The 20,779-nt window shown below is 38.0% G+C and overlaps 3 protein-coding genes across 7 annotated transcripts in view; 1 reads left to right on the plus strand and 2 right to left on the minus strand.

Annotated features, from left to right (window-relative positions):
• usp32 (ubiquitin specific peptidase 32) overlaps positions 1-5,338 on the minus strand; it is a 39,219-nt gene extending 33,881 nt beyond the window's left edge. For all 4 annotated transcript variants that reach the window (XM_043259113.1, XM_043259114.1, XM_043259115.1 and 1 more), the window contains exon 1: positions 5,204-5,338. In XM_043259113.1, the coding sequence (XP_043115048.1) occupies positions 5,204-5,261 (58 nt within the window). In that variant the 5' untranslated portion in view covers positions 5,262-5,338. The remainder of the gene's footprint in view (positions 1-5,203) is intronic.
• On the plus strand, positions 5,260-9,149 carry si:ch1073-145m9.1. 2 transcript variants are annotated; one of them, XM_043259119.1, is made up of 6 exons: positions 5,260-5,440; positions 6,841-6,936; positions 7,689-7,801; positions 7,887-8,010; positions 8,229-8,401; positions 8,488-9,149. In XM_043259119.1, the coding sequence occupies exons 1-6, from the start codon at positions 5,260-5,262 to the stop codon at positions 8,548-8,550; spliced, it is 750 nt and encodes a 249-aa protein (XP_043115054.1). In that variant the 3' UTR covers positions 8,551-9,149. The 2 variants fall into 2 exon arrangements, with proteins under 2 accessions (XP_043115054.1, XP_043115055.1); XM_043259120.1 differs by lacking the exon at positions 5,260-5,440 and adding an exon at positions 6,161-6,708.
• A 380-nt stretch (positions 9,150-9,529) lies between these two features.
• appbp2 (amyloid beta precursor protein (cytoplasmic tail) binding protein 2) lies at positions 9,530-19,192 on the minus strand. The gene is made up of 13 exons (XM_043259116.1): positions 18,817-19,192; positions 16,888-16,976; positions 16,206-16,357; positions 16,001-16,124; positions 15,744-15,912; positions 15,574-15,663; positions 15,422-15,489; positions 15,225-15,330; positions 14,988-15,112; positions 14,285-14,370; positions 13,932-14,122; positions 13,614-13,779; positions 9,530-12,895 (listed from the first exon to the last, which is right to left on the minus strand). Exons 1-13 carry the CDS (start codon positions 18,952-18,954, stop codon positions 12,633-12,635), a joined length of 1,767 nt encoding a protein of 588 aa, XP_043115051.1. The 5' UTR covers positions 18,955-19,192; the 3' UTR covers positions 9,530-12,632.
• Between the last annotated feature and the right edge of the window lie 1,587 nt (positions 19,193-20,779).

Consider the following 20,779-nt stretch of genomic DNA (forward strand, 5'->3'; position numbering starts at 1 on the left):
CATACACATAATGCTTTGCCTCTGAAAGGGAATTAAAAAGAGCATTTTGACAGAGAGAACTGCTTGCCTCAGGATGTTGAGGACACTTCTTTTTTTTTAAATCATAGACAAATATCGAGCATATATATATATATATATATATACATAAAAAAAAATCAGAAAGCTTCTCCACATTTTCACTACTTCTCGTTTTTCCAAAGCACCAAACTTAAACTGGTTCTTCCAATAAGTCAATGGAAACAAACACCGTTTACATCCATACATGTACGCCTAGTTGACATCCAATACTGAAAGTTGACATATCCTACATTGTGACATACACGGCAACACCATTTAAAATGCATTGAAGGCTAAAAAAAAAAGGTTGATTATCACTAAGATCTGGATTTTATGAAACTATTTGGCATTTTTTATAGATTTTTATGGTAACGTTATTGCTCTCAATATAATTTAATCAGCCTTCCAAATATCGCTCTACCGGTAAGTAGAGAATATTCTCAATAGTCATGTCAGTCTTGATAATACCAGGAAGAAAGGGGTATTTTGTGCTATGAAGATGTGATGACAGGAAACACACTGCATATTCTTGGCTGTGACATGGGGTGAGCCATAAAGTACTGCCTGTGAAAACAGTTTAGAGTTCTGAGGGTCATAAAAATTCCTCAACACTTAAAGAAGGTTGATTTTCTCGCAACGCAAGAGAGAGAGCCTTTAATCCCCAAACGACATTCATCCTCCCAGGCCGCAATCTATAGAGAAAGACACTCTGCTGAGGGCAAAAGGTGAGGCTGATCATTGAAGTATCTATCTCATCATGTGATAGAGAATGTGCAGACATGTCTGTGGAATAGGCTGACGCATCTGAGGTGTTTTAAAGTCAACATGTCAGCAGATGCGAACTAATATATCTCTGCAGGCTCTCCACAGGCATTTTAATAGACCTGGAGGGCGTTTGATTGTTCTGTATACTGTTCTGTAGGAGAAAAGCATCAGATGTGGCGAACGACATCCCACATTTGTAAACACAATCATGGTGCCAGATGTTTCACTGACAAGTCGATGCTTAATGCCGCAGATATTGTCAGCGCACGAAGAACTCCTGACTGGTTTTTGAGGTCATTAAGAGAAAATTAAGGCGATTCTATTAAGCGATTCTCAAAATACTCTCTCCAAAGGTGCCAAAGTAATATCTGCAAACAATGAGACGGTTTCCCTTGGGAGACAACAGTGCAGCTAATTAAAACATGCATGAAGGAATGAAACAGTGGAATCGTTAACTAAACTGTCATTTATATCACTATTTTAGAATTTTAAAAATATAATATAAAAATAAAATAAAATACTCTATATGAAAAAAAATAAGATCACTGATAGACTCAAATATACAAGGGATAGTTAAAGTTTTCCTTTTTATGAGCAACAGTGCTTACAAGGAAGCAAAGTAACCTATATCCTCTGAATCACTGGCTCAGTTGTCCTCCAATAACACTGTCTACCTTTACTATATAACTGACTGAATTAGTACAAAAATAAGAAAAACACACTAACATGGAGAAGCGCATTCAGTGGCGTTCATGTGAATGTGATAAAAAAGAAACGAGGAAATGCAAATATCGTCTTGCTCTGGGGAATTCGGTGACAGCTCTACTCTTTGAAATAGCACAGCAGCAGACTGCTAAAGCATTCACAGTCTCTTTGATTTTCCCTTTCCTCGTCCAGTCAGAGCACTTCCCCTCACAGGAGAGACAGCTAGATCCATAATGCTCTGAGTTACTGATGGAAGCCTGCAGGATACACTGTATCCTACAGTAAAACTAATTTCAGTGCGCTACTACCCAGAAACATGACCTACTTTGAGTTCCCAGTAAGCTGCTCCAATGTAGGTCTGTAGGTGGTGGCAACCTTACATTCGAGACCGAGAACTCCTAGGACGGCCTGAGTGCAAATGAGACGCCTGACGCTTAAAGGTACGCAGCATAAATAAACATGAATTCCTGAAGACGAGACTTAATTATCTCAGATGGATTCGATGGCCTGGAATCTCAGAGGAGCCTCTCTCAGTCAAGCTGACAGGGGAATGCCTGGGCTCACCGTACGTCTGGGAGCTACAGACGACAGCGTGGAGACAAGCTCCTTTATATTACAGAACTGTATGAAATGTTCAAACTTGGAGGAAAGCCACTGAAAACCTTTGAGGATGAGCACTGCACTAAAACCCTCATATTACATTCAAATGAACCTGAGTACATTACGGATGCTTCCATGAATGACACAGTAGAAGTACTAACAAATTAAGACAAGAGGTCTTTTTGATCATGTTTATGTGTTATTATGTCTTTATGTTTAGGCCTATTTAATGTTTTACAATAATGGGTGTCAAATTCTACCGAGTAGATATCGAAGAAATAATCATTCTTTCAGTTAAAAATGCTGTAGAAGTAACAGTGTGTATAAAAATAAAGAAATGAGTTGCTACATCATCATTTCCCAGAAAAGATTAATTTAGAGCTGTCACATTAAGGCTATAAAATTTACATCTCCAAACTGCAACCATATTACAATGTTATTATTTAATAATTAGACATTAATGTAAAATTCTAGGTAGGGACAGTCATCTAATCATCCTACTATTTTTCAGGTCAGGTAATTTATATACACCTCTTTTTTGTTCAGATATGTTAGTGCCATAAGCTAATAAACATTTTCACAGCATCTCGAGACCTTGAGATTTTAGATTTTTTGTTCTGTCAAGCTCTTTTAAAATGCAAGAGCTAATGTAAACAAAAATCCAGTCTAATTCTACAGTGACTAGTTGATTAGTCGACAAATCACCCAGAAAACCCATTCATTTTGAAAGTACGATATATTTGACAATGCCGATATGCTACTTAAACATTATTGCATTTGATATATATTTTATACAGTTTAATGGAGCCCTGAATATCATTTTATTAAAATATATAATACACAATAATGGATTTAAGGAAAACTATTACAACTGAGAACTAGGCATTAATAAAGCAAACAATAAAATGCTGACGTGAATGCCATTCCTCCTCAACACTACGTTACTGTGATGAAGTGATGTCAGCAACATTGGCTATTGGGCAGCATGGCACAAAAAGCTGCAATAAATGTGGCACCACATAGTGTGTGCAGCTGGAACAATTAGAGTAATTCTACCTCTACTAACGGGCTCATGGCCAGCTAACTCCCTCTACCCACCAACACTCACACATTGTTGTAGGATAATAATCACACAATCTTTAACCCTTCAAAGCTCTCAGGTGACTCACAAGACACCCTATTTAACTTGTGAAACACTATATCAGCAATTACGTCGACCAGAGGTATAAAGCAAAGAAATAATAATAGTTTTGGCCAGAATGTAAATCTTGGTCTGTGGTTTCCTGGTAAGAGAAACAAAAATGTAAATAATGCCTATGCAAAACGACTGCTAAATTCTGCTTATTCATCAAGGTGTGGAAAGATAAGCAGTGCTGACGCACTCGATCTCAGGTGCCAGTATCTGCTCTCAATACCCCGATCACTACACATAAACACAGCAGGATCAAGGCCTGTTAGCATCAGACTACGCTGACATTCAGATTTTAGTTTGAGAAATCTAAATTGGATCATAAATACAGAGAAACATAAAACCAAACTTGTGGTCAGGTCACTGGAGCATTCACGCCTATATGTGATTGTGACTGCCAGAAATATTCTAGAGTATACTGACATAAACAATGCATACGCAGCCAAAGAATGTGATGCTCCAAATATACCCTCTCTTACGCAATCTTAAACAGGAACCAGACGTACCGCTTTGGTATTGAGAAAGCAATGCACTGTTTATGCCATGTCAGTGATGAATTTACACGCTATATTGCAATCTAAACATGGGATCTCATTTTTGAAATTTCAGTAAGTTTTAACGGGCTAATACTGGGTTAAATATTAATAATGTGACGTATGAAACGCAGCTCATACAAAATTTACTTTAAAAACAAGTTGATGTCTGATGATCAACGTGGTAAATCTGTGTTTACAATTTGGGCCTGTTGACTAAATATCACCCATGAAAATTTGATAAACAGCAAACGTGGCTGAACCTTAATGTGCCAACAAACTCAAATACAGTCTAAATGAAATGTGATGGTGGTACCCATTCAAAAAGTGAAGTTCTGACATCATTTACTGACCCTAATGTATGCCAAACCTTTATGGCTTATTTCTGTTTATCATAAACAAAAATATTCCAAAGAATGACAATTGAATGACAAATGACGTTGACAATTTTGATTCCCACCGACTTCCGCAACATACACATTTCTCTAAATATCTTTTACAGAAGAAAGTAAGTCAGGTTTGGAATAAAATAAGGGTGAATAAATGATGACAAGAATTTCATATTTAGGTGCTTTTAAATATTTCTTATGGACACGTCACTGAGCTGTCATTAACTTCAGCAGGCCTTTATTAAAAACATCACTTATCTCAAGACTTGAATGCTTTCTCAATTACTTAATTAACACCCACTTCCATCTGAATGTAAAAATTAAACTTAAATCACACCAAAGGTCCTAATAAAAAAAACCAAAGGCAAAAGTGTGGGAATACACTGGTCAGTAGCAAGTGCAAAAATCAGATTTCAGTGTGTCAGGACAAACACTTCCACTCTCTTCTTAGGAAGAGTAAGCTGATAAAGTGCGATCGTTTACATGATAAATACAAATGGGGTGTTGAGAAATGTTGACAGATTAGTGAAATCTGTTTGTCAGTATGGACGCTCATGCACCGCCCAGATTAGTTACACTTCCAGTCGGCTGCTAGTTAGACACTGGCTGTTTGTCAAAAACCAAGCGTGATGTTCCCTCTCAGGAGATTTTGGGCATCTTGTGAAAGCGAATACGGTGCATAAAAATCTAAGTAGACAGCTCTCTAGGTTTGGGACGCAGTCACTGACAACAACATTACACCAATAACACAAAGACGAGTCAAAACAGCCCCACCTTCCACCCCTAAGCCCATTTACACCCGCTACTTCACGTAACAGTTCTGTGAAATGACAGGTTGAGGCTTGTTAGATCGCAGAAAGAGTTAATATGCAGGCTTAACTAGCTGGCTAACGCAGCTAAAGCTAGCTTAGCGCTGCCGCGTAACTGACCGACCGCCGTTAATCGCTGAAGCTCAAACCTATTACCTCTTTTAACGGCCTCGTCATACGAAAGGAAGCCTATCCGTGACTCCTTGGCGCCCATGGTGCCCTCATTTCATGGCAATGGCAGAAATGCGCAGAGTGTGACCGGTGCCTGTTGCCTTGTTTTCCGTTGTTTTGTTTTTTTTTTCTCGGTATGGTGTTCCTATCAAGTCAAGCGGTGGAGTTTTGCGTTATCAACGAGTGACGCGTCTAAACGCCGACGCCTCCATGCTTCATCACGTGAGTTCTGTCCAATCAGAGCACAGGGGGCGTATTCGCGTCAGATTCGCTCAAAATACGCAGCACCGACCGCTTGAGGTGGCCGTCGTGCCGTCGACTTTCATTTCCGTGCTTGATATTAGGTTTTTAGATATTGGCGTGGTTGCGGGGAGCCAGTTTAAATAATTCGCACCGTGTTGCATCAGGAAAACAACACGATTCCTTAACTTCGCTGGGTCATGTGTAACGTTGTGCGTATAGGCTACGGAAATAAAATGGTTATTGGATGATTTACATATTTAGCTTTTTCCTGGTGATCAGTTTAATGTCTTTTTTTTGGCATGGTGCACTGTGTGGGGGCCCTGTTTCTATTCATTTATCAGCCACCAAAATATAAACCAAATGCGCTATTGGGTGTATTAAAACATTTTAGTCATATTATTTCTTTTTATGTGCCAGAAACTTCTTTAAAGTAAAATGATATAAGAAATGCCGTTTTTTCGTAACATTTAGAGTTTTTGTAGTATTAGTTGTAGATTTATATATATATATATATATATATATATATATATATATATATATATATATATATATATATATATATATATATATATATATATATACTATTATAACATTCGTGTTGAATATATTCTATATTTTCCGGTTTCAGAATAGTTTTAGTATAAGGTTTTGTCATTTGTTTTGTGTTCTTTCGTCGTTTATTTTAGTTTCCGACTTTATAATTATTTGAGGTTTAATACTTCAGCTTCAACTTATTGCAGACAGCGGCCGGTGCAACGTTTATATTTTTAATATGATGCTTTAATAATTTATTTCGGCTTCATTTCAGAAAACGTATAGATATCAGTGTTTGGTATCAGCAGCAATCGCTGGTTTTGTCTCTTTAATTTTTTCAGGAATGCATAAGTTCTGACAAGGAATTCGTACACACGCGTTCACCTTTAATCTTAATGAAGCCTCACCAATCGTTGCATTCTCCCAGACTCTTATCTTGTAGCGCCCTCCAATGGCTTCCGGTGTCATTGCAGCACGAGTGACGCTTTTAAAACTTGTCGCAAAGCCGGAAGAGAGTCCTGTTTATCTGCCCTGTCATAAATGACACGCTTTGAGAAGCGGGGATATAAATGTTTATGACCATAATGGCATTTTGATTAGGTACTACTGCCCATATGAAGTCATTTATATAAGATACGTGTTGTTTCTGACAGAAGACGGCGGCGGCTGTGATATGGGTTTTCATGTCTTTTTCTATATACCTAATGTAATCGGTGAGTCAGAGTGATTATTACGTGTCGCCTGTGTATTCGTTATGAGCAATCGTGTAAGTGAAGTAGCCTATATTTAACGCACTCTATTTTTGGTATTATGCTATTTGTAATGTAAGATGTTTGTTTTTTTAGGTTATATACGGATTCTTCTTCTTGTCGTTGCCTGGATTGTGCATCGGGACCCAGGCAGTTTTGTACCCCTGTATTTGTTGTCTGTTATATTGGATGGTAGGTAATTGCATGAAAGCTAAGGAAATTATAAATAGGTGCACTTTTAAAAATAATGTTTTTTTTTAAATTAGCGTTTATTTATTAACAGTTTCACAAGGGACCTTAGACATCCATGAACCATTTTAATTGCACAAAATGTTCCATTATTAATCAAAGGCTCTGCACAATAATTCTATGGCATTGCCTCGAAACCCTCCTTTTTGGAGCTTTTTGGATATTATTATACTATAATAACATACTACAATATCAGCAAGGACAGATACTGCTGAACAGGGGCCAGGAACACTAGGGGGCCTCAGTAAACTTCCAAGATTGCCTCAGGATTACTTTTTAAAATGAATTCCATAATATTTATAATTATGTGGGATGCGGTAATAAATTTATATAAGTGACTACAATTAACATAATTATGCTATTTTAGTTATGTTTATATTTTTATGCAGTTTTGTATCCTTTTATTTTTATTAGATCTAGTTTATTTCTTTTAGTTCTATTTGTATTCTTTTCTGTGGTACATAAATACAAATGTACTGCCTTAATTATTGCTTACATAATACATGCTGCTAAAATATGTAAATGCACCATGTAACATGCATCAGAGTTTTTACCCTGGAGGAAAACCAGGAGCTTCTCGTGCACTGCTGAGATTTGACCAAACCTTTTACTTCCCTCGCTTATTAGTTCAGGTAGATTGAAATAAACTTAGTAACCACATTCATTGATTTGTTATTATTTCATCTTTGCACCAGGGGTGGATGGCTGGGCGGCCCGTCGGCTGCAGCAGACGTCCAGGTTCGGAGCGTGGCTGGATGTGGTCATTGACAATGTAGGACGCGGCATGCTCTGGAACATGCTTTACGACGTATGTACATACAGAAGAAGTATGTGTCTTTGTCCCAAACGTTTTTGTATCAGTTTGAATGACTTTGCTCTCCGTGCTTGTGAAGTGGGGCTGGCTGGTGTCTTCAGTAGAGTGGTGTGTATTTGTGTGCAACCACAATGCCAGAGGTGCTCAGTGGAAGAGCTCGTTCGTGGAGAGCCCGTTTTGGGTGCAGGCAGTGATGGCAAAAGGTACGGCAACTTCTTTTTCTTTTTTTTAAATGTTTGAAAGCACTAACGTGCGTCTTTTCACGTTGCACTTCACTCCATCGTCGTTCTAAACCCTACTTTTTAATCCAAAGTGGAGGAAACTTTCGTAGTTGTAATTTATAAACCCCATTTACCTTGGGTTTAGAATGACTGGTTTTATTAGTGAAAAGCCCTGATGAATGCTGTAATTCTTGTTGAAGGCTTCAAGACTCCTTTGGGTATTCTGACGATAGCAGGGCTCCATGTTTTACCCGTGTGGCTGTATGGTTTCCAGTACGAGGTGCTGTCGCAGACTCTCTTTTTCCCAAACTGGCTACAGATTCTGGGGATCCTGGTGCTGACAGCGGGGCGATTACTGGGCTTCGCAGTTGAGGTGAGGAGCACGTTTACTCAGCATTATTAGTGTGCTTTTCTGCCGCAATAAAGCCATTTATGCGTGTTGTTAATGTCGTCTTGCAGATGTGGTGCATCGTAACCCATTTGAGATTCTTACTGGATGAAGAGGAAGAAAAGAAGAACTAGCGAATCTCTAACGGTTCATTTAGGATGTAGTAAGGGTTTAGATTGAAATTCATATTTTATGAGACTTCTGGTCTAAGAAGCAGCTGAAAAAACACTGCATCTATGTTACTGAGCTTGTTGCATGTAATTTATTGAAAACCTATTTATATTTTCTCAAAAACTTATTTTCCTTAATACTGCATTTAAGGATTCTGGCTGTATATGTATTCCTTAAATGTAGTTTATAAGAAAGGAAGCTTTTTGCACTGTGACAGTCACATTGTATTTAAAATGTTCTTTATGCAGCAAATGCACTTCATGTATTTATTGTATGGAGTTTTATGGTTTCTGCAGTTGACACAGGAATGTATGGCAATGTTAAAGTCATGAGTCCGATTTTCAGGAAATGCATGAACTGATAAAATGCCTAGAAATGCAATGTAAGCATCTGATAAATGCAAAAATGTAAAAAAAAAAAAAAAAATCTATATCTGTGCGAATAAAAGGCACTGATTTGAAATAGAATTGTTTTGTAAGATTATATTAAGATGTCTTTACGTTTACTTTTAATTCATTTAATGCATCCTTGCTGAATAAATTTTACTTTATTAAAATAAAAACTGAAGTGCATAATTAATTACAGGACAGATACAGTAATTTGAGAAAGATCGGGTCATTAATTAAGACTGCAGTGAAAAAGTGAGTAAACATCTTCCAGACGTACACATGCTGAGTACAGTCTTTTATTCTTACTTTTTTGTTCAGTCACCAATCCACCCAAAAGTGGTTTTTTTTTGTTTTTTTGCAGGATTCCATCGCATTCACTCAATTCATAGACTCAACATATCACACTTACTTCAGGAACAGGTGGAGAATAATCATGTAAAGGCAAAAAATAAAGCAACTTTAATACTTCAGAAGCAATATTGCTCGTTGCAGTCTATTAGACAGCTCTATATTGTTTTTTTTGTGTTAGAAGTAGTTACAGATTTTCACAATAGTGGATACAAATGAGTTTAATAATGATTTGGTGGTTACAGATGTACAATGTACAGCAGACTCTACTGAGGGTGAGTTACATAAAGCCAATGACTGAAGAGATTCCAAGCAGAGGCTCAACTGTGGCACAGGTTACTGACATTTCCAGGGTAACAGTCAGTATCAATGTTAAAGAACACATTTTTCCTCTTCTTTGTCATTGGATTTGATCAAAAACTCTTCTAGAGTGTCTCCAATGAATACAGACAATAAAAGAAAGTCATAAGAGATCACGTCCACTCATAGGTTGTTACTTCAGCGATCGCCATCGTCCATCTGAAACAGCACTTTGGCTAAATCACAATCTACACGTGGCAGCGTGTCCGAGGACTTCATGAAGATAATTAGCATCTAAAAGGCCCCACTGTATCAGCTATCAAACCTTAATTACATTCTCCAACTCTCTGAGGGCAGGTTTCGAAGAAACGTTGAAGTGACAGGATTGCTTTTATTGTCAGAGGATGCCATTTATTAGTTTCTGTGATCTGTTTAACACTTCAGAGTTCATTCTTTTTTTCTCTTATTTCATGGAACATTTATTAACTGCTCAGTGTAAAATGTTTTTTTTTCTGTCACTATGGAGCTCACTGGGACAATAACCACTTGTAGCTATGCATCTACATCTATATACATTTACTTAAACATGCAAAAATAGAGAACGTTTGACCCAGAAGCACCTTTGATTTTTGGGGACCTGTGACCTATTCAGATGGAGAAGCAGTTTGGGTTTGATCAACAGCGATCAACCGTCTTTCTAACCATGAAATACCACTTGAGGTTGACAAATAAGCCCTTGAATCGACATTCAGAAGGAAGCAATCAGAGCTACGTTATAAATTCACTCAGCATCCACCAAGCTTACTTGTTAAAGTTTCCCATGTGCATTTTTTTTCCCCACATTTGATGTTCATCGTCTGATAGGAGAATAATTCAGTCAATTTTCAGCACATAGTCAATGGAAATGCACTTACAAATTTCGCAAGATCACAGTTTATTTGTTACAATATTCCATCTCTCTAACCAAGGCAAATTCCTGTCCTTACCTTGCTGCCTCAAATATGGTATTAAAGAAAGTCCACCAAAAAAAACAAACGAATATTCCATTATATTTACTCAAGCTCATGTTTTTCCCAAACCCGTATGACATGATATTTTCCGTTCCCTACTGACTTCCATGGCATTTTTGTCCACAAGGTGGAAGTCAGTGGAAATCAGTTTGGTTGAACATTCTTCAAAATATCTTTTATGTACCACAGAAGAAAGAAATGCACACAGGTTTGGAATAACAGGAAGGTAAGCAAATAACGACAGAATTTCATTGTAGGTGGACTTTCCTTTTTAACACCACTTCATTCCTCGCGATAAAACCTCAAACATAACAACAAAGGGATTCTTAAGGAGTCAAAATGTGCGAAATATCGTCCCTCACCTGTCCTAAGCCATCTCCTGCTCTGTTTACGGGGGGCTAAAAGTGTTTGAAAAGCTGCAGGTGGAGGTTTCGTTCAAATCGAGCTACTCAAAAAAAAAAAAAAAAAAAAAAGTCAAAGCAGATCCCAGCCAGCTGAGAGTCCTTTAAGACTAAGGCTGGGACTTCAGCTTGATCTGGGGTCCCGGTGCTGCCGGCTAGGAGCTAAAAATGTGGCGAGACACTAAAAGCACATTCTACATGACTGGCCAGCAGCAAGGCTTCGTTTCAGCAATGAGTTCTTTATGAAAGTGTTGATGCCAATTTAATCTTAACGGTCCTCGTTCAAACTTGCAATGTTCTCAACTTGGTCGTGAGTCTGTGTGGCTTTTGGATCTATTCGAGAGAGAAGCGGCAGTGAAATGAGTCAAACTGATTGGTTTTTGGAGTGGTACAGGTGCGTTCTGCAAATATTGCACTGTGGATTCAGACCCATGTGCACTATAACGCAGGTTTCCCAGCAGGGGAGCCTCTTCACAATGACAGGTGCTGCGCTCAGCCCTTTTCTCTGTGTGTCCAGTCAGCTGGCAGTGGGCCAGGGGTGTTAATCTACGCCGCCCGGGGCTGAGCTCTGAAAGGAAAACAACAACGACCTGGGAAACCTGGTCTCGTTACTATCACCGCTTCAGCTTATATCGTGTGTGTGCGTGAATAAGGCTTCGCTATGACAGAAAGCCAGCTCCGTGAACTCGGTTTAGTTCATATTATGGCAATTAGCGGTGGTCGCGCACATATTATTATGAACAGAAGTCATTTTGGCTCATCCGTTTCACCTACAAGTTGTAGCATACCTTGCATATAAATTATTGGCAGTTTAAAATAAGCTATGTCAGTACTAAGGGAATACAAAACCAGAAGAGAACTTAAAACAAGGTATCTAGAGCAATCGTAAACTCGCTGGTCCGTAAATTCCACACGTGACATGAATTATTAATAAAAAAAAAAGCAAAAATAAACATAATGGTCCATAATGTAACATGGCTGGTCTCATTTTCCAGAGAGCACACAAGGTAATCCTCAAATGCAAAGCTTTGCATTACATGAAGTCGAGCTCTAATCCTCGTGTTAATGGGGACACGGATGTCTACGGATGTTCCTTCACTTGGTTATAATGAACGATGTCGAATCTCGTTCTGTGGGAGCTGCGCCGAGCAATTTCCTCCACAAATAGACAATGTGGTGATAAAGTATTCCTGTAGTGTGGAGCGACTCTCCTTCAAATACAAAATAAAATTTAAAAAAAAAACGTAAGAGGGTGCGGAAGTTTTCCGTCTATGTCGGACTGCGCCGTTTTTTTTATTTTTTTTTATTCAACTCCTCTTGAAGTGAGAGAAATGGCCAGGTTCTTCAAAGGAGAGTGAATGAATCGGATGAATGGTCGCTTATCCATCATGAGTGTTAGCATGGTCTCAAAGATCTCATGGTTCTTCTCCCATTTTAAGGAAAGGGGTTTGAGGAGTTGCTGGTACAAGTGGATTGACAGCTCAGGATAATATTCACACTCCCCGCCCGTCTGGACTACTTGTGAATCGATGGATGTGAGGGGGTGAAATGGGGGGTGGGTGTGCACATCTAGGTTTCAGGTGGGCTTCCCGGGCCGTTAGCCCAAGCAGGGACGCCCGGCTCCGTGGCTCTGGGAAAGCAGGAAAGACTGCACCACCTGCTCTGTGGCCTGGGGGCTTGTGTTGACGTCCTCCAGCGCGTCGGCTACCGCAAACTGCCTGTCCCTTAAACGGTTCCAGTTGGACAGAATATTGTGGTACTCAAAGACCTTCTCGTAGTTTCCAACTGAGTTGTACAGTTTTATCAGGCCTCTGTAGTCGTATTCCAGTCCACTGTAACCCTCCCCGAACAGTTTCTTGCCTGAAGGAAAGACAGCGGACATGCGATTTATGTTTAGATCTGGAACATGATTCTACATTTGGAGATATAACGCAAGCATTACTGCTAAAAGTTTGTGGACAGTAAAAAATATATTATAGTTTTCAAACAAAAATGTTAAGCAAGGAGAATAATTAGAAATGCTTTTTGAGCAGAAATCTTGAGATTTCTGAAGGATCATAGAGTAATGATGCTCTGATTGCCTTGCCCCAAAAATTACATATTAAAATATATAAACAGAAAACCGACATTTTAAAACTGCAATGTTATCTCATTATTACAGTTTTACTGTATCTTTGAACAAATAAATGCAGCCTTTGAAAGCATAAAATAATTTTTAACAGTACTATTTATTACATACAATTAGGAATGCAAAATTTTGAAATTACAGATTCATAATTATTTTCATAGTAAATGGCAAATATTCACTATTATATAAACAGACTAAAAAAAAAAGTCAACTCAGTTTATCTACAAAAATTGTTATAAATGTAAAAAATAAATAATAATTATAATAAATCATCATCATTTAAAACTATTTAAGCATTAGATGACAGCAAAGACAAAGGTCATGTAAAAACAGTGAAAGTGAGCAATACAGTTTAATATCCAATAACAAATTCAACATTCATTTATATTATTAATTTACAAAAAGGTAAGTAACTGATGGTACCGATACCATGCCACAAACGTAACTCACCAATAGCGATGGAACGCAAGTACAGGCGCTCTGCATCATCATACTGATTCATGTCGTAGTTGTAAAGCGAGGCCAAGTGTCCCACTGACAGAGCCACCTCATAGTCCTCCTGTCCCAACAGCTGCTCCTTGATCTGAATGGCCTTGATGTGCATCTCCTCTGCCTCCTGCATTACAAATCACATCATGGAAAGGGCAGTCAGCCCAAGAGTGACCTCAAAAGCACTCGAAGTTGAGTTTAGCTTACACAACAGAAAACAAAAACACACAGCTTGCACACTTGCGATGATTTCATTATACCACGGGTTTAATTAAGCACCTTGAACTTGCGCATGGATTGGTAGAGGCGGCCCAGGTTCCCGTAGTGTTTTGCCGTCTGAACGTTGAACTCTCCGAAAGCTTTTTTGGCCAACTGCAGGGAGGAGAGGTGCAGATCATGGGCCTCCTGCAGAAGGCGTTCCTCTGTTTCTTTGTTATGGCAATCAATGGCGATCTCCTCCAGGATCAGGGCTTGAGATGGAAAACCAGAAACGCGAATTAAACAAAATGACAAACTAAATGACGAGTACTAATACTACTTTGAACTGTCAAGGGCCATCTTAATGTTGTCATTCCAGTAAAGCAGCTGTGAATGAGGAGAGTTATGAAAGCTTTTCAAAGTGCTAGTCTCACCTTTCACCCTCTTGGATGAGGCCAGCAGCAGATGGTCTTCAGGGAGAATGTGAGTTATGATGTCTATGGCACGTTCTGCGTGGAATCTAAGAGCAAAATTCAAAGAATGAAATGGGTACGTGTTATTCGATAAACACTTCCATGAAAAAAAAAAAAAAAACAGTTCTACAAGAACAACTTAAATGTGTTAAAGTTTAGGGCAACTACTGGTCCTCTGTGTCATGGACTTCTTAACACTCAAGGGACAAATAAAATGGTATAAAAGTTCATACGGGATCAGTTGCGTCTTGCAGTGGCAGCTTGCTTTTGAAGAACTGACTCACAACACCACTTAAATTATTCATGGTGATCTAATAAAAAGGGTGTTTGTCTTCTTTCATAAAAACAGCAATGCTATTTTGCCTCTGACCTATTACGCATTGTTCATGAATTTCTGTTTTTGCAGAAAAGAATTCCACAAAGGTTTAGAAACAACAGCCAAAAAAAAAAAATTAAAAATAAATAAATATTTTAGTTAATAATGATACAGTTGAGATTTGTCTGACACACAAATCAGTTGTAGCTTGGGAATAAAATTGTAAAATTGGGAATTGTTGTCATGAAAAATGCACATTTACCCACTTGACACAGATGCAATTATGGTTCAAAATGATATAAAATAATTCTTAGTCTGAACATGTAACTAACGGATTGAGATACTCACAGTGCATTGTCGAATTTACCAGAGCTGTACTGATGGACGTAGGACGAATACGCCAGGTCCTCATGAGCAGTTGCAACATGAATATTCTTTCCTCCAAACACTGACTGCCGAATATCTAGTGCAGTCTAAAGGTAAAACACATCCAAAACAAGTAAATCACAAACAGTCTTTCAAAACAAATGAAAAAAACCCTGTCAAAATTTGCTTTGTTTATATTTTTTTTAATTCTTGGCTCACCTGGTAAATGGCCACTGATTGACAGATATTATCCACATTTAGTAGATAAAATCCATAATCTAGTAGTGTATCCGAGTATTTTGGGTGCTTGTGCCCGAAATGTTCCCTGAAAACAACATGTGGAAATATATAGACATTTTATTGCAGACAAACAGAACAAATTTCAACACCACCCAAATATGTTTGATAGTGCTTACCGTGCCAAGAAGACTGCATGTTTTATCAGTTGTTCCGCTTTCCTAAACTCCCGCTTAACAACACATGCCTGCAGGGACCAATATTCTTTTTTTTAATGGAAAAGTAGTTCACCTATAATTATAAAAACTCAAATATCTAACAAATCACTGACCTTAGAGGCTTGTCTGAGAACATCAACTACTACTTTCACAGGTAAGCCAACTGTGATCTCCCTCATAGCCTCTATACACCACCTATAAGCCTGAAACACATTAGGAACGCATTAAGCTGTAGAGCAGCCATTCTTCAGACAACTTCTGGGATATCTGCAACGGGACTCACCTCATCATAGTGACTTTTGGCAAAGAGTAGGGCACACAGTTCTCCATACAGGGCAGCCTTATTAGCCTGATGGCCATGTTTGGCTAGTTTGTCCATGTAAGACTGGGCCAGTTTGAAGGTTTCTTCTCCCAGGTGGTATTTGCAGTTGCCATTGCGGACGTGAAGTAACCTGGCATACAAAATCCACAATAGCATTTACTTATCCTTAACATGACCATTCAGAGCTAGAAGAGACTAGAAGTCGACCATTCGCTCACCTCACGCAACACTCTACTGCCCGATACCAGTGAAGAACCTCATCGTGTAATGTGCACAGCTGGAGACAAGACAGGAAGACTTTCTCTGCATCTCCATACCAGCCGGCATCCGACAAAAAGCCACCTGACATCCAAGCAAAGTATTACTGCAACGCCTTGTTATTACAAGCTGATAAAGCAGAAGAGTGAGCCACACCAGCCATACCTAAAACAAAGCCAAATTGTATAGCTTTCTCTTTCACATGCGCATCCGACTCCGCGATGTATGAACACCGGCGGCTGAAAGAGTTGGCTAGGACTGAAGCGACCTTTACACCGTGGTCCATCAGAGCCTGGAAGCAGTGGTGTAGGAGGTGCCTGTGAAAGACAATATGGACTTAGTCTATCATATAAATATTAATAGAGCCATACAAAAAACATTTTGCGTGCTTATGTTTGTATAAGTGGTGGACCAATACAGTTTTTAAATCAAAGCTAATATCTAAAAAGCAGGACGGCTGATATAATGCAAATATATGCTATACACTTTGAACATTTAGATATAGATCATGCATGAAATACAATATTGTTTAAATGTTTGTAGTCCGTAAGATTTTAAGCAATTCATTTCTGAAGGATCACGTGACAGTGAAGGCGGCTAAAAATTCAGCTTCGCCAACACATGAATAAATTACATCACCTAGCCCCAAGATACAGTATAATAATATTTAACATTTGTTGAGAAGACGAAAAATAAAGACCAGCGCCATACATCATGTGAGATAGGAATCGTCAGCCCAAAATACACACACTCAATCTCGTCCAGCATGGCCATAAACATATCATTAAGATAAGGATTTGAGCTATTACTTTGATAGACACTTAAGAGTAAGAGTGGACTCGAATACCTTTTGTCAGAGGCCCTGAGGACTTTAGCGAAGACCTCCAGCTCACAGAACTCCCCTCCCAGCTGGCAGAGCCGGCCTTGCTGGTAAAGCTGGAACACATGAAGAAATGTGAGATTGCTGGCCCTATTGTACATGTGACACAAAGACAACTCAAGCTTTCCCTTGGGGGTACCAAGAGCCTGAAAACCAGGAAAAGTAGCCATTATGAAAACAGAATGTACAATCAGGAAGAGTTTGTGCAAGACCGATACACGTGCCAATAACATTTTGTTTGTGATCTGGCACATCTGGCATCCGACACCGACTAGCCTGACTGTACAAAGCGGTGAAAAACATAATGCAAAGATTAAATGGTTAAACGATCTTTTCAACAGTGTAATTTAACCCTTACTGTTATATCCGAGGCGAAAATCTACAAACATCCTAATTTAGGCTTTTTGACTCCAAGGCCCTAACCTGTCCACAACAACATTCAAAAGCCCTATAACTTTTCCAGTGTTTCTTTTTTTACTGAAAAAAGATGAAGAATTGGATTTAGTGCATTTCATTTTTTCAGCATTTTTTAAACAGAAAGAATACTAGGTCTTTATTCATTCATTCATACGGAAATAAACTAATAAAGGGTGTGCTGACAATGTGATAGGTCAATGATTTAGTTGTGATGTTAGTTATCATAATGCTTGTTTAAGATATTTTAAGTCATCTTTACAGCTCCTCAAAATTTAAAGAATTACTATTTCAAGTAGGTCTCTTTTTAAAAAAAATAGAAATAGCTGTTAGACAAGATAGGTCCTCTAAAGTCTCCATATAATAAATGCAGTCCTCTCTTTGGTAATACAGAAGTGCAGCATATTTACAAAATGTGTATCATTCCTCAATAATTAATCATTTGTGGACAACAAACTCTGATATACTCTTATATAAAAAACAGAAACAGTGGGATGGGTCTAATCACATATTTCCAGACCTAAATATCCAAAAAGGCAAATAAAATAAAAATATTTATATAATTAAAAAAAATGATTTATGAGATAAAAATTACATTTAAAATGTAATTAAATTTAAAATGTAATTAGACAGTTTTCATAAATGTTTGCAGTAGCACTTAACAATAAGGTCCCATTAGTTGACATTAATAAAACCAGTAGTTAACATTAACTAATAATAATAGTATTTATTATTCTTTGGTACTGTTAGTTAATTAACAAAAATAACTGTTCATTTTTTAGTTAAATGCACGGTGAATTAAATAATATTAATATCAATCTAGAATTTTAATAATGTATTAATAGTAAAAACGTTGAAATTATCATTAAATACAATTAATATGTTTCAGAATTATTTCAAATTTTTAGTTCATGTTAACAAAAGAGACCATATTATGTGTTACCATGCCACTATTATTCTGTTTAACGCGTATACCGTAATAGTTTATTAATACTTTAATACAGTGGTTGGTGACAAACCAGTCAAACCACAATTCCGTTGTCTTATCTGATTAAGTCGTTAGAAACACGGTTATGGTTTGAAAACTCACACAACATTATAAAAGATATATTGCACTGGGCTCGAACCCATAAATAAGGTTAACGTGGTAAAAAAGTGAGATGTCACTGGGTTTATAGTTAACCAGTCTTGACCCAGAGAGATGCAACTCATACAGCAGCAGATAAACTAGATGCTAAGATAACTAGAACGCAGTGACCACTTTAACCAGTCTTCACTCAAACTGCCAACCGGAAAACAAGTGGACTCTTTAAAACAGAAAACTTGAACGGTTAATTCGTCGGGTAACGTTAGCTCGAGTCTCTCCTAACCAGCGCTCCACTGAGAAGTCGCCTCAGTTTTTGTTAGCCGAGCCGCTAGTAAAAAAGTGTCAGATGCTTTTGACGTTTGTTCGCCACCGAACCCATTCGCCTTTCTTCTTACCTTGTAGTACACATCGAACTGTATATTTTCAGGCAGAGAGCGGATGTCCCGTCGCGATCGGCCGTAGCTGTCGACCACGGCTGAGATAGCGGTGTTGTACAGGGTCTCAGGGATCCATTCCAGCTCCACAGCGGCCATATTGTTTTCTTTCACTAAATCCAACCACAGCCCCCCCTCTTCCACTCCTACTTTCACCTCCTTCGCTACCTGATCGAGGTAAAACTCTTTACTCGGATGCTCCTCATACACCCCCGCGGCTGGAAGCGCTTTTTGAGATCGAAACGGACTGTTATGAAAGAGAACACAACCCTAAGGTTATGCTCTCATGTTTAAAGCTCATCCCCGATCGAGATGCCCCGCCCACTCTATGACACTTTGGGCGATGACGTCGAGCTAGAGCTCAGCTCGCACTCAGTGAACGCGCATTTGACTGTAGTTTAGTGTTGCCAAGTTTGTTTTTATCCCCCGGGGAACCCTCAAAACGCCATTGGGCTGGTTTTAAGATTTTTGTTGTGAATACCTGGCAACCCCTCTGTAGTTGGCCGCAGTGTGGCCAAGTCATTGGTTTTACCGCGGAACTGGGATAACACTGTTGTTTACTAATTTAGCCCCTGCAGTGTCAATTTCACCAGGAGAACCTCGTCAAAAATGTGCATTTTAACTTCTGTACCGCTGTTTTTACACAGGGACCCTCTCGAAAAGCAATTGGGCTAGTTTTGATTAGAATTGTGCGGGTTTTGTGGTAAAAACCTGGCAACCCTGAGCAGCTGGGAGCCTTTGTAATAAAATCTTGTGGCACCAAATAATATCGAAAGTAAAGTGAAAGTTATGCTAAAATAGACAGGTGACAAAATTACCATCCATCTCATACACGTACATCATGTCTTTCTTTTTTGAGAATAGATTAAAATGATCGATAATCCTGCACTACATTGGTCAAAACATAATAAAAAGTATAATTAAAATGCATAAATCATCTAAAAACAATCAAAATGGCATATTTATTTTAAAATAATAAGACCGATAGGCTATCATAAAACAGTGGACACTTAAATCTTAAATATAAATGTACCATTTCAGGCTACTTCAAGAATATTTGAGGTCAATATTTTAGGTTGTTTTAAGTGCGTCATTTTGCAACAGACAATGGCAAAATATTATTGTTTTGCACTGACACAAATATACTTCAGAAAAACAGAGATGTTCCCTTCCTGAGAGATTCTCGTGGGCATCACCTAATGGCCATTATTAGTAAAAATCCATTTCGCTGCAACAAAAGAAAATACTTTGAAATCTCGGTTTTTGTTGCATTTTGTTGACGAGAAATGTACTCTAGTAAAATTAAATGAATGGATGCCATTAGTGTACATTTTATTTCTCTGACTAGATCTCAAATGGTCTCCCTCATACAATGTGGATTAATTTTGTGCCGCTGATAGTATTGTGCGTCCAGTATTATAGCTCATTAGTATAATTGTAACCATTATTTCTCATTATTTTTAATGAAGTACTTAAAAAAAATTAGTTGAAATGGTTAACCAGTTAAGCAGAATCACAAATGGCCCCACCTGAATAATTGTGTTAGACCATAGTGCACTATGAATACAACATACACAATTCCATGATTATGATTAATAGTTTAATAAGCTCAATAGTAGATACAAAGCAAAATATAGTTTGGCTGATCTGAGAGCATTTTCAATGTTGAAGATCACTTCAAATTGCACTTATTTTTCAATTGTGTCATATAATTGTCAGATCATTTTCTAAAGAAAAAGGTCCTATAGGTTATATATATATAAAACTAAACAAAAAGCGCAAGGCATTAAATAGTGAACTAATCAAGAAGACCATGTCCCCAAGATCTCGTCCAAGTTAAAAAAAAAATACAAATAAGCATTTTATTAACATAAATCTTTAGTTTTTATTTAAATTTAATTTTAATTATTGTGTAATTTTGTTA

The sequence above is a fragment of the Puntigrus tetrazona genome, chromosome 15, assembly GCF_018831695.1.
Source record: "Puntigrus tetrazona isolate hp1 chromosome 15, ASM1883169v1, whole genome shotgun sequence".
In the NCBI taxonomy this organism is placed as follows: domain Eukaryota; kingdom Metazoa; phylum Chordata; class Actinopteri; order Cypriniformes; family Cyprinidae; genus Puntigrus; species Puntigrus tetrazona.

Excerpts from the sequence above, each read along its gene's own strand:
- si:ch1073-145m9.1 (XM_043259119.1), top strand. The coding sequence starts at position 5,260 with ATGGTGCCCTCATTTCATGGCAATGGCAGAAATGCGCAGAGTGTGACC. Across the intron at positions 7,802-7,886 it reads TCTGGAACATGCTTTACGAC|TGGGGCTGGCTGGTGTCTTC; the intron begins GTATGTACATAC and ends GTGCTTGTGAAG. Across the intron at positions 8,011-8,228 it reads GCAGGCAGTGATGGCAAAAG|GCTTCAAGACTCCTTTGGGT; the intron begins GTACGGCAACTT and ends TTCTTGTTGAAG.
- appbp2 (XM_043259116.1), bottom strand. The coding sequence starts at position 18,954 with ATGGCCGCTGTGGAGCTGGAATGGATCCCTGAGACCCTGTACAACACC. Across the intron at positions 16,977-18,816 it reads AGTTCGATGTGTACTACAAG|CTTTACCAGCAAGGCCGGCT; the intron begins GTAAGAAGAAAG and ends CATGTGTTCCAG. Across the intron at positions 15,664-15,743 it reads CCAAAAGTCACTATGATGAG|GCTTATAGGTGGTGTATAGA; the intron begins GTGAGTCCCGTT and ends AATGTGTTTCAG.